At 59.5% G+C, this 17650-nt stretch overlaps 2 protein-coding genes across 2 annotated transcripts in view; one reads left to right on the top strand and one right to left on the bottom strand.

Annotated features, from left to right (window-relative positions):
• DNAH17 (dynein axonemal heavy chain 17) overlaps nucleotides 1-592 on the top strand; it is a 71715-nt gene extending 71123 nt beyond the window's left edge. The window contains exon 80 of the mRNA XM_049768622.1: nucleotides 322-592. Within this exon, the coding sequence (XP_049624579.1) occupies nucleotides 322-569 (248 nt within the window). The 3' untranslated portion in view covers nucleotides 570-592. The remainder of the gene's footprint in view (nucleotides 1-321) is intronic.
• Nucleotides 59-17402, bottom strand: PGS1 (phosphatidylglycerophosphate synthase 1). The gene is made up of 11 exons (XM_049777201.1): nucleotides 17272-17402; nucleotides 12702-12713; nucleotides 10579-10750; nucleotides 7948-8025; nucleotides 6984-7074; nucleotides 6302-6491; nucleotides 6026-6204; nucleotides 4686-5186; nucleotides 1646-1794; nucleotides 1208-1335; nucleotides 59-414 (listed from the first exon to the last, which is right to left on the bottom strand). Exons 1-10 carry the CDS (start codon nucleotides 17400-17402, stop codon nucleotides 1216-1218), a joined length of 1623 nt encoding a protein of 540 aa, XP_049633158.1. The 3' UTR covers nucleotides 59-414; nucleotides 1208-1215.
• Between the last annotated feature and the right edge of the window lie 248 nt (nucleotides 17403-17650).

Below are 17650 nucleotides of genomic sequence, written 5' to 3'. Positions count from 1 at the left end.
GCACTGCTGCCCCAGGACCCCCACATCTTCCACACACATACACACACGCAGGCCGGCAGCCAGTCTCCACGTTTATTTGGAATCACAGGCAGGAAGCAGCAGCTGGGCAAGGGGCTGGGTGCCAACAGAACATGCTTAGTGGGGGCTGCCTGTGCCCCTGGGGAGCGGGCAACCCCCCTGCCAAGACACAGTGCAGTTGATTGTGGAGGTGGAGATACGGTGAGGGGTGGGCCTGGCACAGTCGACGGTCCCATGTGTCCCTCGAGTGGGTCCCTCGTGTCGCATCTAGTCCGGGTGCCTTGACCCTCGCTGTCCCCACAGGCGCTCGCTGGGACGTGCAGAGCGGCGTGATCGCGGAGGCACGACTGAAGGAGCTGACGCCTGCCGTGCCGGTCATCTTCATCCGGGCCATCCCTGTGGACCGCATGGACACCAAAAACATCTACGAGTGCCCCGTGTACAAGACACGCCTCCGCGGTCCCACCTATGTCTGGACCTTCAACCTCAAGACCAAAGAGAAGGCGGCCAAGTGGGTCCTGGCAGGGGTAGCGCTGTTGCTGCAAGTATAGGGCTGAGACCCAACCCCTGGAGGTGCTGATTAAAAGAGTTGAGCTCCCACTGCGTGTCCGACTCAAATGCCCGCACCCGACCCCTGCACTGGGAGCTCTGTGTTTGCAGGGCAAGTGGAGGAGAATTGTCACCAGCCTTGATCCAAATCTCATTCCCTGAGTCTAACTATCCAACACCCTAGGGTTGGTTGAGCCTCCTGGCTAGCGCCAAGACCTCTCCTGGCCACAAGAGGCCGCTGTGGCCTTTCGTGAGGACAGTCCCACCTCCTGTGCTCCCTCCCTGCCGGCGGCTGCTGAGTAGGTCCCAGGTGGGCAGCAGGAGGTGGGGGGAGGTACGTTCGCCCAAGCCATCGGGTACAGGGTGCTGGGTGCATCCTCCCAAATGTAGGAACCCACATGGCCCCTCCTGGGCTCCTCCAAGGGTCCCTCCAGCAGGACAAGGCAGTGCCTAGGCTGAGCGGGGCTTCCTGGCGAAGTGCCCAGGGCCATGTGGAGGCTGGCCCAAGGGAGGGTTCAGGGGCCCCGAGCGCTTGCCTGGACCCTGCAGGCCAGGCCGCATCACATAGCACCTTGAGGAAGGGAGAGTCCCACCACAGCTCCACAACTGGGGTGTGCCCAGAGCGGGTAAAGGGGCGTACCTAGGACTTCAGAAGAAGTTCTTGATGAGTGGCGTGACCAGCTTCACCCACAGCTTCACTTGCCGGCCAGGCTGCTCAAAGGTAGCAGCCGACACCAGCTCCGACCTCAGGTACAAGCGCTCCTGCTCCTGTGGGGAAATAGGCAACTGAGGCTGTGCCTCTGCAGTGCCCACGGGCAGGCAGGGCCCAAGGGATGGTGGTACAACAGTGGCAGCACCCAACGCCTGAAGGGAGGGCTGAGCAGGCACCACCAGCATAGGGTCTGAGGAGGGTACCCGAACAGGGATCCTGAGATCCTGAGACAGGGCCAGAAACCTGCCTGCCTCCCTCTGTACCCCAACACCTCCTGACTCGTCATTCCAGACCAGGTTGTGGAAGCGGGACACAGGCTGAACACCAAGGGCACAAGGACCCCTCAGACCCTGCCCCCTCACCCACCTGGTGCAGCTCCCGCTGCAGGGCGGGGCTCTCCGTGACAATGGCGATCTGGGCCTCCAGGTCCCGGTGAACCGACCTGTATCCAAAATTAGGAGAGCCAATCAGCGTGAGGCACGGCAGGCTGCTCCCCGGCATGTAGAGCCAGAGGCCTGCGGGAAAAGGAGAGGTGACAGGAAGTGAGGCATGGCCCGGCCCAAGCCAGCTCCCCTCACTGCCCCCTGCATCAGTGCCCGTTTCTGGCCTGACATACCAGCACTACCTGGGAAGGCCCTAGGGGGTACCTGTGTGTGACCCCAGAGCCCTCATGCCCAAGCCCCAGAGCTGTCTCCTGGAGGGTGGGCTATCCTCATGCTGCCCAGTCCTGAGGTTACCTGAGACCTGAGATGGGCCCTCCCCAACCACCCCTACAGCTGCACACACACCCCGGCTCCCCCTGCTCTGGCCTTTGCATTAGCCAGGGCAGGGAACAAGCTGCCAGCCTGGGGAACAGATCTCTTATGCGGCCGCAGAAGTTAGGCCCAGGGAGTCAGGTCCCCCATGCATCTGGCGGGCAGGTGGGAACTGTCTATTGGATGAGCCTGCAAGGACCCCATAGAGTGATTTTTGTGCCCCATCACAGTGGGCCCCATAGGGTCAAATAATGCCCTGCCCCGCAGTGCTGCCCTCTGGGTCTCTGGAGTTTTGTGGGGACCGGAGAGAAGCCTAGGAGCCAGCGTGGAAGTTCCCTGTCGGTGATCCCTAGCCCGTGCCCCACCACAGCCAGCCAGACCAGTTGCAGTGAACTGCCAGGGCAAGCCCTGGACTCAGATGGCTGCACCCAGAGTGGCTGTGGGCAGCTCCAGGGCACATTTCCTGCCCCAGCTACAGACAGGCCCCCAACAGGAGGCTAAGTGTCCAGGACCTGAACCCCCTGGCCATGTCCCTGGCAAGACCCCCCCATGGCCAAGATCCCCCAGTCCTTCATGAAAAGAACTATCTCAGGGGCTCAGGGGAAGAGCAAGCACCAGAGAGTGAGCACCGCTAAGTGTCAGCACCACTGGGGTCTCAGAGAGCACAGTGGGCAGGGCACCTGGATTCAATCCCTGGAACTGTACAGGATTCCTGGAGTGTGATCCCTGAGGAAGCTGGAGTGACAGCACAGCAGGGAGGGCATTTGCCTTGCACACAGCCAGCCTGGATTCAATCCCTGGCATCCAATAGGGTTACTAGAGATTGCCAGGATTGATTCCTGAACAGAGCCAGGACTAAAGCCTGAGCACTGCCAGTGTGGCCCCAAAAATAAGTCAAAAAAAGGAGGTAATCCCTGAACACCGGCAGGAGTGATCCCTGAGTACTGCCAACCAGCACCAATCACAAGCACCTCAGATATGTGAGCACAACCCAGCATGAGCACCGTAGCGAAGCATGTGGCCCCGAGGTGCACATGCCAACCCCACAGCCCAGTCATTGAGAAGTGACAGGCAGTGACAGGGAGGAGCAGCCACACCTGACGCTCAAGAGCAGGTGTGGGGCGTTTCATCCCATGTGTAAGGGGCTGCCCTTCCCATCCTCCGCCCATCCTTCCCCTTTTCCCCATGCTGACACCCCCAAGGGGCCTTGCAGCCCCAGCCTGCCTACTCAGAGGACACCATAGTCCTTGTACATGCAGGCGGTGCTCACTGCTCTGGTCAGCCCTGGGGCACCTGGGAAAACACCCAGCTGAGGGCTGCTGCCAGGGGCAGGGGTCGTGGCCATACCCGAATGGCACAGGGCACCGGGGCATTGGAGCAGCTCCCGCAGGCAGGAAGCAGGCAAGCACTCAGGCTCTCAGCACATGCTGGCCCTGTAGCAGGCGGCTCCATGTGGCTCGCCTGCCTTCCTGACAGCCGCCTGCAGCTGGTTTCCTGTCATCACAGCCCCCCAGCTGATGGGAGGGGTGGTATTTCCCGGCACCAGCATCTCCCCACCTGCTCCCGGGTTCTCAAGGCGGGCCCTGTGGGAGGGGTCTCCTAGGCCACACACAGGCCCCACGGAGGCCGCCAGGACTGTCCAGAGGCAGGTCTGGGCGAGAGCCCCTGCTGCGGGCCCAGGCCTGTCCTGAGGAGCTGGCACTGTGTGTGTGTGGGGGTGTCCAGGGCCCACGCACGCACATGACCTCCCACCTAGCAGACACTGTGGGAAGGAGGCCACCAGTCCTGGCAGGTCACAGCTCTGGGGTGAGCCCAGGGGACGCCCCTTGACACCCCATCACGTAGGCCCAGGGGTGAGGCCTCTGGGAAAAGGTGGAAGTTTCAGTTCCCGGCTGGGCAGGAAAATCAGCAGGCGCCCAGCCCACCTCCCTGGGGACACATGACCCCCAGGACTACCCAGCTCTCCCAAGGGACTGCTGGGGCTTTGGGAGCCTGGAAGGCAGCTCAGTGGGTAAGGCTTGCCTGCAACCACAGGTTCAGCTGGGCCTCACATTCTTCCTTCCTGCCAGTCTAGGAGAAAGGACACTCCCCTGGGATCCAGTGCTGGTGCAAAGGGGGGTCTGGGAGGGCCAGCACAAAAGCCAGAAGGCAACAGCACAAGATCAGAGCTCAAACCCACCCCAGCACCAGCGAGGGAAGCACAGCATGAGAGTGAGGAGCTGCAGTGCTCCTGTAAGTGATGGAAAATGGGCAATCTGGCTGCCTCACGTATCCCAACAGGCCTCCCACGCTTACCTTCTCCATACCCCAGAGGCACCAAGGGGGGAAATCAGGCACCAGTACAGAGAACCCAGAAGCAAGGCCCAATGAAGGGCGTATGTCCCCAACATGGAGGCCCAAGCTCGGGAAAGACTAAGGTGGTACCTAAGGTTGTGCTCGGGAAAGACCAGGTGTGAAAGGAAGGTCCTGAGAAGCAGAAACCACACGGCAGGCCGAGAGGGTGCAGGGGCCACTGCACAGGTGCAGGAGAGCACAGGGCACGGTACAGGTAAAAGTGCAGGGACACAGGTGGACAGGGACAGACACAGGTACAGAAACACAGGAACACACAGGTACAGCGCAGACAGTGGGCAGCGCTCCAGGCCCCATACCTTTGGCGTGGAAGGTCCAGCCCGGATGCTGGTACTCCTGCAGCTGAACACGGTCCTGCTGGCCCAGGCGGCACACGGCATGGTAGAACTGCCGCTCGATGTGCACATAGGCAGCTGGGATGGCGCCCGCCACGCCCTTGGCCCCGAAGAAGCCGTTCACCTCGGGAGAGGCCAGCAGGATGCGGTACTCGGCCCGAGTGCCCAGCACCAAGTCCATGTAAGCCTGGGTGAGGTTGAAGTAGCCGGTGGTGAGGCAGATGCGCGCCCCATGCTCCGCCACTGTCAGCAGGCTTGCGGTGACCAGCTCATCTGTACGGATGGCGAAGGGCCGCATCTGGATCAGCGGGTAGATCCACGTGTCCGGGCTGGGTCTCCGGTCGCCGTCGCCGGCCTCAGCCCCGTGGCACGTTTGCGCGTGCAGCTGCTGCTGGCGGGCACGGGCCGAGTGGATCACGCCCATCACCCGCTTATGTGCCGCCTCGCAGTACGCGGCCTGGTCACCTAGAGGGACAAGGGTTGGCTGAGCAGACAGCGAGTCCCCCTCCACACCAGGCGCCAGGAAAGGCCTCGCCTGCGGCACCCACACTCAAGCTCTCCCAGTCCTGCGGTATCCCTGGAACCACCGGACAGGAAGGCAGCTGGGGGGGGTGTGACTGAGGGGAGGCACGCACACCCCAACATGGCCAGGCCCTGAAGACACAGGCAAGTCTGACCACAAGCCGTGAGGGCTGGGCCAGGCCACATGCAAAAAAACTAGACAGTCCCTGGTACTACGCGGTTCCCTGAGCACAGTGGGTACGACTGAAAGACCAAAAGAAGAAAACATGAGCTGGGGCCAGGGAGACTGCAGCAGGAAGGGCGCTTGCCTTGCATGTGGCCCATTCAGGTTCCATCCCCAGCATCCTGTAGAGTCCCTGAGCCTGCCAAGAGGTACCCCTGAGCACTGCTGGGCCCAAACCCAAACAATAAAGACCATACGTAACATAGACACACACACACACACACACACACACACAAACACACACACATATACAACAATCAGAAACAGAGAGATACATACACAGAACACACACATGCACCGATGTACACATATACAATTCACAGACGCATATGCAGATATATACACAAGACACAACAAACACACATAGATTCACAAGACACACAACATAACACACTGATACACCTACAGAGAGACACACAACAGTAAAATGCATACAAGACACAACAGACACACACGTATACAAACAACACATACAACAAAGGTGCAAACATATACACAAAAACACCACAGACACACATATACAGACACACAACACAGGCTTGCGGCAGCGCGGGTGTACCTAGGTAGGGGTGCACCATGCCCTCCACCACCTGCACAGTGTCGTTGGCCTGCAACTGCAGGGACACGTCGCCCACAGCGCCCACCAGCTCCGAGAAGAAGTCGGCCACCTCAGGGCAGTCCCGCAGGAAGACATAGCGGTCCTGGCGGTTGGTGAAGTAGGAGTCGCTCAGGTTGGCCCTGGGGACGGACGGACAGATGGCAGCGGCGATCAGGGCCTGCAGGGTCAGGCAGGGCAAGGACCCCTGCCATGCCCGGCACCCCACTGAGGCCTCACCCACTGAGCACAAGGCTGCCGTCGAACACGTAGGCCTTGATATGCTGCAGCCCGATGGTCTCGTTGAAGCGTTCGGGGAGCAACAGCCGCAGCAGCCCGCGAAGATGTGGAGTGTGGAAGAGTGAGACCCGCACCCGGTCTGGGAAGCGTCGCAAGAGCGGAAGCAGCATTGTGCGAGAGTTCTTTCGCCCTGGGGAGACGGTCGGGATAGTCGAGGGGACAGTCAAGGGATTGTCAGGGAGAGACAATTGAGGACAGTCAGGAGGACAAGAGGGGGCAGCATCCTATGCAAGTTCTTCCTGGGGGGGGACATCCAGGAAGGGGTGAGTCAAGGAAGGGGAGCAGTCAGAGACAGTCGCAGCATGCCCGCCCCACCCTGCCAGTGCTGATCCCAACCCAGCCTCGCCCCAGAGACCCAGGAGGGGACAGGGGAGGAGCCGGCTAGGTGACAGCCCTGTCCCGCTGGATCCTGCTGCCCCCCAACCCCCCCCTCCCTGCACAGTGACCACAGCAGACCATGAAGCCCTATTAGCAGGAACTGGCTCAGGTACAACTGGTCCCCAGTGGCACACAAACTCCCGCCCACCCGCAGGCTCCAGGCCACATGTTAGGTCAGGACCACCAGAAAAGTCAGTTCTCGTGGCTTCTCTGGGCACAAGGAGCTAGGTGGGGAATCACCAACCTCTGGAGCCACGCGTGAAGTCCAGCAGGATGGAGACCTGCAGTTCCGGCGCCTGGAGCGACTTCTCCAGGGCATTCTCCAGACAGTCCACCTGCAGGGGCACCCAGGGTGAGACCCCAGCGTGACCCAGTCTCTCCTGAACCCCCAGCCCCTGAAGCCACTGGGCAGGGCCAAGCACCGCCTGCTCCGGCAACCCTGCACCTGCCACTGATCCTGGGTGCCACAGCTCCCAGGGTGCAGGGACACATCTATGGGGACCCGGGCACACCCGCCTGCAGACTCTTCCTGATGCGCCTGAAGCCTTAACACAGATGGACGTGGCAACACCACAGCCTGTAGAGCATGTCCTGGTGCTTGGACCAGAGAGTTCCTACACAGACACTTAGTGACCCCCAATGCTGCTGCTAGCAAGGCTGCACCTCCAAGTACCCCACTGTGGGTTGACAGGAAGGCCAGGCCCGTCAAAGGCAGGACCTGACCCCACACCGCCCCTGGTCCCTCTGGAGCAGCCCACATCCAACCCATATTAGGGTCAGAGACCACCTGGGTCTGAGCCTAAGCGTGAGCACGGGGACCGTGGAGTCACGGGCCAGGGCTGATATATGTCCAGTTGGAAGCGACTCTGAGGGCCTGGAAATGCAGACCTTATGTCTCCCCTTGTGCTCCAGACAGTCCTCAAGTTCTACCCAAGTGGATGCCAAAGCCGGGGTCAAAGAGAGAGCACAGCGGGGAGGACACTGGCCTTACACACAGCTGACCTGGGTTTGATCCTGATCCCCGGCACCACATAGGGTCCCGAGCACCACCAGGAACAATCCCTGAGCACAGAGTCAGCCCACGCACAGAGCCAGGAGTCAGCACAGAGCAAAGGCAGGGTGTGGTTCCAAAACCAAAAAGAAAATCTGAAAAGTGAAGACGTGCCAAACCCATTTATTAAGGACTCCCAGGGGGCGGGGAGGCTCACCAGCTCCTGCTCTAGGGGCCCCGTGCCCAGGTACAGCGACGCCATCACTATTCGCCTCTTGGCCACCTTGATCTGCCCCTGCAAGACAAGAGGCCAGTCAGTTAGAGGAGGCAAGTGTACTTGGTTTGGTGCTCGATCCAGGTGTGCCCTTGCCTCGAGGGTCCCCAAGAACTGAATCCTCCCCCTGAAAGCAAAACACCTGGGCCCAGGGCCTACCCGGCAACACTCTCTGACCCTAAAGCAGCAACACGGCTTTTCTGGCTGGGAGCCAGAAAACAGGAGCTAGAAGCCAGAAGTAGTGCTCCTGGGCCAGCAGTGTCTCAGGGGTGTAGCCCGTGCGGGAGGATTGGCACAGTTGGGAGGCGCTGGCCTGATTGGGCCATACACACCCCAAGGCAGCGGTGCAAGGCTGCGGTGCTGAGCACTGCTGGGTGTGGCCCACTCCCATTCCAGAAAAGGAGCACAGGAAGCAGGTGCTAGAAGGTGGCAGACTCAGGGACTCGCCTCAGGGCCAGGGAACGGCCGATGGCCCCTCAGCAAATGAAGCACGGCCCGCCATGTGTACATGTATGTGCATTGTGCACTTGCATGTGTGTGCAGGGGAAGGCGCACATGCTAAGCTGAGGGGGTGGGGTGCAGGCTGTGAGAAGTGTATGTTTCCTATGAATAAGCACAGGAGAGCCTGAGCAGCCAGGGAGCACAGAAGGACAGTCAAGGAGCACAGAGGGACAGACAGTATGGAAGCATGGCTATTAGGTACAAGGGCCCTTCACTCCCCTTCCCAGCTCCCGGAGCACAGTCCTTTCCTTCACCCCACGAGCCCGGGTCGAAGGGCACGCAGGTCTGGCCCCCTGGCAGGCACCTGTGTGCAGGCTTGGGCCCAAGCCCTCCAATCACGGAGTGACTCAGCATAGCACCGTATGCGTGTGTGTATGTTGTGTATGTGTGTGTGTGGGTGGAACAGCCCAGGGTGGTCTTCCTGGAAGCAAGTGTCCTCGAGGGCAGCAATGGCAGGACCAGGTGAAAGGGGGCCCTCCCTCGCTGCCCACAACAGCCCCCAGAGCAGCTGCAACAGACCCCAGAGAAGGAAGCCCTGGCACTGGGGTGAAAAAGGGTGTCCCAAGGCCCGGAGAGATAGCACAGCAGCGTTTGCCTTGCAAGCAGCCGGTCCAGGACCAAAGGTGGTTGGTTCGAATCCCGGTGTCCCAAATGGTCCCCCGTGCCTGCCAGGAGCTATTTCTGAGCAGACAGCCAGGAGGGACCCCTGAGCAACGCCGGGTGTGGCCCAAAAAAACCAAAAAAGAATAAAGAAAAAGGGTGTCCCAGGTTCGCAGCTTCCTGCTGTGCTCCATGAGCAGAGCATCAGTGTAAGTGCAGGCAGTGACGCCTCCACCCCACGGGGACATGGGAAGCACCCAGCGAAGGGGCACAGGGAGGGCGGGCACCATCCGCCTCCGCCCTCACCTCCGGCACACTGGGAACTCCCGAAGAAGCGTGTTCCAGCCAGAGAATCAACCGAGAACAGAACAAACAAGACCAGAGACCACGACCAGGGGCACTGGGCCAGCGGGCGGTACGGAGGTTGTGACGCACATGCATGTGCAAACATGTGCACGTGTGTAGACAGGTGAGCGTGTGCGCACATGTGTGCGTAACTCACTCACACATGCATACACATCCATGCAGATTCACACAGTCCATTCCCACGTGCAGATACACACACCAGCATCATGCCCAGGCAAACCCCCAGCTGTGCAAGTTTATAGACTCTTGGCACACTTGTGTGCAAATGCACACTCGTTTTTTCGTGCACACTCAAAACACACACTCAGGCACAGGCACACACATCCACATGTTCACAGGCACATGCCATGCTCACGCCACTGCACACCTCACACATGTGAACCATGAGCCACACACACACACACACACACACACACACACACGTGTTTCGGACAGGCTGCCACAAGGCACCACACACAGAACGGCAGGAAAGGAAAGGGGAGCAATGGGTGGACAGAGGCGTCAGGGCAGGTGTGTCTGCACGGACTCCTGCGAGCGGGGCTCAGCTCGACCCCGAGGCCCAGCCTCCCCAGTTCTGTGAGCTCCACGGCAAGACGGGTAATGGGCAGGATGACTTCACCCCCATTAGCAGCGCCTCCCAGATGAGCTGCGAGCTGCGGCATGAACGAACGCAGGGGAGGTGTTGAGAGGTAAAACCCCACAGGGCATCAGGAACCCCAGTTTCCCAGCGAGCAGCGAAGGCCCCCTAAGTGAGCTGGGTGTCCCAGGTCTGTCCCCTGGGTACTGGGAATCCGCTCGGAGATGCATCACTGTTTTTGTTTCTGAGCTACTCAGGAGTTACTCCTGGCTCTGTACTCGGGAATCAGGGGACCCTATGGGATGCCGAAGACTGAACCAAAGTCCTCCCCGCTGTGTTACTGCTCCCGCCCTATGTGTTTTCAAGCCATTTTCATGCCTGGACTGGAGAAGCCTGTTTCCTCCCAGATACTTGAGCAGAAGCTGCCCTGTATCTTGGGGTGTTGGGGTGGGGCCCAAGTCCACCACGGGCCCTTACTACCTTGCCTGCCTCTTGCCCCCCAGAAGGGCCCCTCACACACCCCCACTCACCTTCATGAGCTCAAAGAACTCAGCGGGGGAGGAGAGCACCTGAACGTTCGAGCTGGAGACGCTGAACTCGGGGACCAGGTTCCGGAGCCACTGGAAGTGATGCCCGGCCTCGGGGCACAGGCAGCAGGGCGGGAAGGTGACCTGAGGGACTGTAGGGGACAGCAGGGGTGACCTGGGCAGAGAGGAAAGAGAGGTTGCAGCCCCGCACAGTCAGAGTGCCTGTCTGGTGCTCTGTAGCACCAGATCAAACCCCAGATTCCAAATAAGCCCAACCCAGGGAAGTCACAGTGCCCCACGCAAGGCCCAAGCGTGACCCCTGCACATCCCACTGGACCCAGGGACATGCCTGTCTGAACACTGGGACGTGGGATAAAGCCGGTGCAGGAGAGGCCAAGAAGAGGGGCTTCGAGAGAGGCCAGCAGGCCCAGGAGGCCCTTTCCTGCGACCCCAGAGAAACGGCTGTTTCAGCCTCTCCTGCACTGGCCAGGCCTGAATCCCAGCCAAGAGCAGCAGGAGCCTGAAGCCCAGGAGAGGGCCAGGAGCACACCGCCTTCCCTACATGCACACCCACCGTCGAGGCCAGGACTCAGGCAGAACTTGGGGCTCTTAGGCGCCACGGGCTGTCTGGGCTGGGCCTGCACGAGAGCTGGGTTCACTGCCTCGGTTTCCCTGCTGTGTTCAGGCAAACCTTTGAGTCCAATCAGAAACCACCACGAGGCCATGGAGACAGTATTCAACCAGTACTGAGTGCAAGACCTGAAGCCTAGCCATTGGGGGAGCAGGATTGCCCCTTGGTGCAGTGTGTAGCCCAGGACTCTGTTTACCTACACCCAGAGAGGCAAAGAGGTAAGTCCTGGGCTGGAGCAATGGGGCAGGGGGCTGGGCATGGAGCAGAACAAGAGCACAGACATGGCAATCTGGCAATCGGTGGGGGCTCCACCTCCCTGCCCAGAGGTCATGCAGGTTGGTCCCACCTGCGCTGATAGTGGGTGGGTCAGCACAGGAGTTGAACCAATGGGCTTCAGGGACCCAGCCCGGAGCTTGCTGACGGGGGCCATGACGAAGGGGCTCCCAACAGGCCCCCTAGGGATGGCACAGGTGTGACAGCATCCTAGAGTGGGGTGCCAGCCAAAAATAGCAGGGGGTGAAGGCACTGGTCTTGCATACAGCCAGCCAACCTGGCTTCAATCCCAGGCACAGCCTATGGTCCCCCGAGCATCACTAGAAACAACTTTGAGCAGAGCCAGGAGTCGGAACTGAGCACAGCTGCTGTGACCCAGAACTCCCAAAACAGAACATGGGTTAAGATCTCTGACTACCACCCCAACCTACACCTCACCATATACCTTCACCTACACACACGTGTTCTCATACTCACATGCATGATATGTGTGTTCTCACATTCACTCTCTCAGGCTCTCAAACTCACACTTTTTTTTTTTTTTTTTTTGGCTTTTGGACCACACCCGGCGGTGCTCAGGGGTTACTCTTGGCTGTCTGCTCAGAAATAGCTCCTGGCAGGCACGGGGACCATATGGGACACTGGGATTCGAACCAACCACCTTTGGTCCTGGATCAGCTGCATGCAAGGCAAACGCCGCTGTGCTATCTCTCCGGGCCCTCAAACTCACACTCTTTTTTTTTTTCTTTTTTTTTTTTTTTGTGGTTTTTGGGTCACACCCGGCAGTGCTCAGGGGTTATTCCTGGCTCCAGGCTCAGAAATTGCTCCTGGCTGGCACGGGGGACCATATGGGACGCTGGGATTCGAACCGATGACCTCCTGCATGAAAGGCAAACGCCTTACCTCCATGCTATCTCTCCAGCCCCCAAACTCACACTCTTAACTCACACCCTCTCAGGGCCTCACAGGCACCTTAGCTCTCTCAGGAACCGCTCTCAGTCCACCTTCCCCTCACTTCTACCAGAACCCCTGGGAGGTTGCCCCCGTACCAGCTGGGACTCCTACGATCCCCCAGGTTTGGACCTGCTCCTAGGCCACCCTAGCAGGAGACCTGGGGATCACTAATGGGGATGGGGGTTCAGGAAATCAGAGCTTTCAGTACTGGAGACCTGCCCTGAGGGTGGAGGGCTCCTGCCCTGAATCCTACCCTTGCCCTCCTGACAGAATGGGGGATCTTGGCCTGAGCCCCCGACTGCCCTCCTGCTTGAAGGCCGGCAGGTTCTGAGAATCAGGCTGGGCAGCAGCGGGAAGTACCGGGCCTAATGGTACCAGCTCTACCCTATCCCCATGAGCACTGAAGGTGAAGAGCCCCCCAGACTGAAGGTGCACCCCTCCACTAAGAGGGGCCCAGGAGGGCCGCCCTGCCTGCCCAGAGTGAGGCGCCAGGTACATCCCAAGTGACAGGTTCTATGGGGAAAGGTCGGGTCCTACTGAGCCAGTACGACCGCCCCAGCCCTCTGGGGGAGATGGCAGTGGAGATGCCAGACAAGCTGTCTCAGGGGAACACAAGTGGGGAGGGCATGTGGGCCCCAAAACCTGAGACCAAAGGTGAGGCCTGTGGTGTAGACTGTGGGCAGCCGCGTCCCGTTGGGGGAAATGACGTAAAAGCTCTTCACAGAAGCCCAGTTTTGAGGTTGTGTCATTCTCAGACCACCACCACCCCCCCCCCGTCCCCTGCCCCCGCAGCCACGTCAGAGGGGCCCCCGAGAAGCGCCGAGTCACCTCGCTTCCCAGGAAGGGCCGAGAAGGGCCGTGCTAGCACTTCCTGTCAGAGGAGGCCCCCACAGCTCGCTGCTCCCCAGCTGGTTCTCCTCTGGCCTGACGGAGCACACGGACATGCTGCAGAGACAGGCTCAGAATGGTGCCCCACTCTCACCCGCAGCCCTACTCTGAGGACCCCCATCCCAGGCTCAATCTGATTGTTGAAGGGAGGGGGCATACAGCAATCCCAAAGCAGCGCCCAAGGATCCCAGCATATCCGGTGTCCCGCCCAGCCAAGGCCGGGCTTTTGCTGCCGCTGCCACCCAGACTCAGCGACTCTCAGGGGACTGAGGGGACCCACAAACCCACACTCAGCTCCACCACAGCAGCTGCCACCACACAACACCCCGACCTGGCCCCCACCCCGCCCCTCCTCCATCCCACCACACTCCTCACCTGGACACCCCCCCAAATGCAGACTAATGGTCTCGTCTCCCCCTTTCCCTGGCCTCAGCTACTCTGATCAACAGTCCTCATGCTCCCCCCAAAACACCGCCTGGGGCCTCATCCCACAGGCAGAATTTTCCCCTTCTCTCGCACTGTTCTGGAGTCTTAGCACCCAGAAGAGGGGGGGTCCATCTGTCTGCGGGGTCCCCACAGAGCAGAGGGTGGAAGTGGTCAGCAGTTCCACATCCCATACTGTCAGGGGGCATTTCTGGGGTGTCCCTCACAGAGGATCCCAGGAGGATGGGCCGCGCCAGCGGGCTGAGTCACCCGAGACAGGGCTGCTACACGGAACCATGATCAACGACCCAGCGATCAGGCTTACAAGAAACCGCCTCATTCTGGGAACGAGGAATTAGGAGCCGGCGAACAATGAGGGAAGAAACGAAAGCCAGAGGGGGTGACATGAGTCACCGCAAACTGCTGCTGCCACAGGACAGGAAAACCTGCACCCAGCATGAGGGTCCAAAACCGAGACTTCAGAGCACTGCCCCGGGGTCGGAGCGCTATGGCAGGGCCCTCTGGCTTCCATACACTCCTGGTAGTGTATTGCAGATTTTTTCATTTTGGGCCACACCCGGCAGTGCTCAGGGGTTACTCCTGGCTCTGCACTCAGAAATCACTCCTGGCGGGCTCTGGGACCAAATGGGATGCCAGGCATCAAACCCAAGTCAACTGCATGTAAGACAAATGACCTACTACTCACTGTGCTATCGTTCCAGCCAAGTGCTGTGGATTTAATCGAGTGTCTGATTTAACCACTGGTCAGAAAAAAGCAACTCTCAGCTGCATCAAGAAACATGGACCTGGGGCCGGAGAAATAGCATGGAAACAAGGCATTTGCTTGCATGCAGAAGGATGGTGGTTCGAATCCTGGCATCCCATATGGTCCCCCGAGCCTGCCAGGAGCAACTTCTGAGTGTAGAGCCAGGAGGAACCCCTGAGCGCTGCCGATGTGACCCCCAAAAACCAAGCAAACAAAAAAAAAGTAACACGGAGCTGAGGCCAGAGAAATAGCATGGAGGTAGGGCGTTTGCCTTGAATGAAGAAGGACAATGGTTTGAATCCCAGCATCCCATATGGTCCCTGAGTCTTCCAGGAGCGATCTCTGAGCATAGAGCATGGAGTATCCCCTGAGCGCTGCCGGGTGTGAGCCAAAAACCAAAAAAAAAAAAAAAACAAACACAGAGCTGGGTGAGGCCAAAGTGACAGGACGTTTGCCTTGCACACAACTGACTCAGGACAGACCTGGGTTCGATCCCCAGTGTCCCACATGGTCCTCCAAAGCAGGAGCAATTTCTGAGCAGAGCCAGGAGTAACCCCTCAGCATCACCAGGTGTGGCCCAAAAAACAAAAACAAAAATAAAACCCAAAATAATAATAATCACACTGCTGGCCCTCATCCACTGGGCGTTCAAAAGTCTTTTGTTTTTGTGGTTTGGGACCACACCCGGCTGTGCTCAGGGCTTACTCTTGGCTCTGCACTTAGGGATCAGTCCTGGCAAGCTTGGGGAGCCCTAGTGGATGCCAAGGATTGAATCTGGGTTGGCCACGTGCAAGACAAGCGCTCTCACCAATGTACTATCACTCCAGTTCCTCAAATGTCTTTTGTTTTGCATTTGGTGGGGGGAGGCAACCAGCAGTGTGCAGGACCCTTGCCGGTGAGTTGTGGCCTGCCACATGCAAGACAAGCACTCTACCTGTGGTACTCTCCTGGACTTCAATAATTAAAACCTTTTTGGGGGCTGGAGTGATAGCATGGAGGTAGGGCGTTTGCCTTGCGTGCAGAAGGACGGTGGTTTGAATTCCAGCATCCCACATGGTCCCCCGAGCCTGCCAGGAGCGATTTCTGAGCACAGAGCCAGGAGTAACCCCTGAGCACTGCTGGGTGTGACCCAAAAACCAAAAAAGTAAAAAATAATAATAAAAACCTTTTGTTCCGTTTCTGTTTTGAGCCACACCTGACTACACTCACACCTGACTCCTGGTGGAGATCGGGGCAGGGAAGCAGTATGTGATGCCCAAGATCAAAATCCAGTCAGCCGCATGCAAGAACAACCCTACCCACTCTGTTGTACAATCATAAGTCTCTTTTGAAAGAATGTACAGGGGTCAGAGAGATAAGACAGCAGGGAGGGTACTTGCCTTGCATGCGGCAGACCCAGGTTCGATCCCCTGCACCCCATGACACCCCAGCACATTCCTGAGAGCGGGGCCAGGAGTGAGTAACCCCTTTGTACAACAGGTGTGGGCACCCACAACTAAGATAAAATAATGTACAGCAGTCAGCGCCACATCCTTCGGTGATCAATCCCCGAGTCAAACAATGATTAACAGTAAAGGGTTTTCCCGGATAGTTTAAACCCAGAAGGGAAATGACCAAATCGCCGAAACATCTCATCCTTGAGGAAAAAAACCTTTCTCTGAAAACTCAACCACAGTTCTCGGAGGGCTGAATACCAGGATGGGCCTGAGATCACACTGAAGCCTTTAGGCTGGGAAGCACCGCTTAGGGGAACACACACCCACCCACCCATCCACCCAGCACAGCCACACCCCTCCCTGGGCTCCCAGCCACCAAGAAACTGAGTCTTTCTCAGCAGGCAGCTTCCAGGAGCGCGCCCACCGGCGCCCAAAGCCATCGCCAGCAAGTTCCCCTAAATTTCCGCAAGTGAATTCTTGCTGAATATCTTCCTCCGGAACAGCCCGGGAGGAAAGAAAGGAGCCCAGCCTCCTACCTCCAGTCGGTGCCCATGATGGGGTGGCAGGTGGGCGGGCACGTAAGGCAGGCAGCAGGGAGCTCCCCAAAAGCAGGCTGGGCCAGGCAGTAAAAGGCCCCGCAGCCGACTAGCGTGCTTTAGAGCTGGTTGCTTTTTTCTTTGAGCTCGAGATCTCTTTCTCTCTTTAAATAAGCTGCCTATTTGCACACTCCTCTTTGATACATATATATGTGTGTGTGTGATTTTTTTTTTAATATTTGCAATAGCAAACGTCCTGTTCTGGGCAAATGTTGACTCTGCCAACCCCGGGGCCTTGAGCAAACGGCTTCAAAGCCCACTTGAGCGGTGGCAGAGCACATCTGGAGGCTTTTCCTTTGAGAAGGGCGAAGGAGAGAGGGTTCGAGTGGTTTACTCGGGCCATCTGAGTGTCAGCAGCTGACTCAACACCCCGCGATTGCTCCATAGCCCCGCCGAGGGGGCCTCTAAGAGCCCCATGGCATGGGTGGGGGAGCCGGGCCAGGTCCCCGGGGGCCACCAGCAGGACCCCCGGCCTCGCCTGTTGGAGTGCAAGTCCAGGCCAGGACCGGGCCCCGAGACGTGGCCGCCGAGCCCCGCCCGCAGCAAATCGGGGCGAGCACTGGGCCCCGAAATCCGGCCGCGCACAGCCCACCCGCACCGGCCCCGGGTCCCTGCACCGGGGTGACGCCAGGGGGGCCCAAGACGGCCGACGGGCCGGATCGCGCCGCGCCGCTCCCCGGGCAGGTGAGGGGGACCCGGCCGCCCGGACCTGCCCGCCGCCCCGCTCACCTCCGGCGCCGGCGGTCCCGGTTCCGGCCCAGGCGGTCGGACAGGCGCCCCAGGAGCGCCGCCAGGCCCGGGCGGCCCGGCAGGAGGCCGAGCAGGCGCCTCCAGAACACCGGCCCCGCCGGCGCCGCCATGGAGACTCGCCACTTCCGCTTCCGGCGCGCAACAACTTTATTGAGCGCCGCGTGAGGACACCGGCCGGCGCGCGCAGCCAGCTGGCCGAGGCCACGCCCCCGTCCCGGTTGGACACGCCCACTTGATCGGAATGCCCCGCCCCTTTCTGGGAAGCCCCTCCCCGCGTGCGCGCTCATAGCCGTATGAGGCCACGCCCCCTGCTCGATGCCACGCCCTGTATCGATGAAGCTCCGCCCATATCCCGGGA

Source organism: Suncus etruscus, chromosome 1 (genome assembly GCF_024139225.1).
Source record: "Suncus etruscus isolate mSunEtr1 chromosome 1, mSunEtr1.pri.cur, whole genome shotgun sequence".
NCBI classification, from domain to species: Eukaryota; Metazoa; Chordata; class Mammalia; order Eulipotyphla; family Soricidae; genus Suncus; species Suncus etruscus.
The sequence above is the reverse complement of the archived record's forward strand: the minus strand, read 5'-3'. Positions and strand labels throughout refer to the sequence as shown.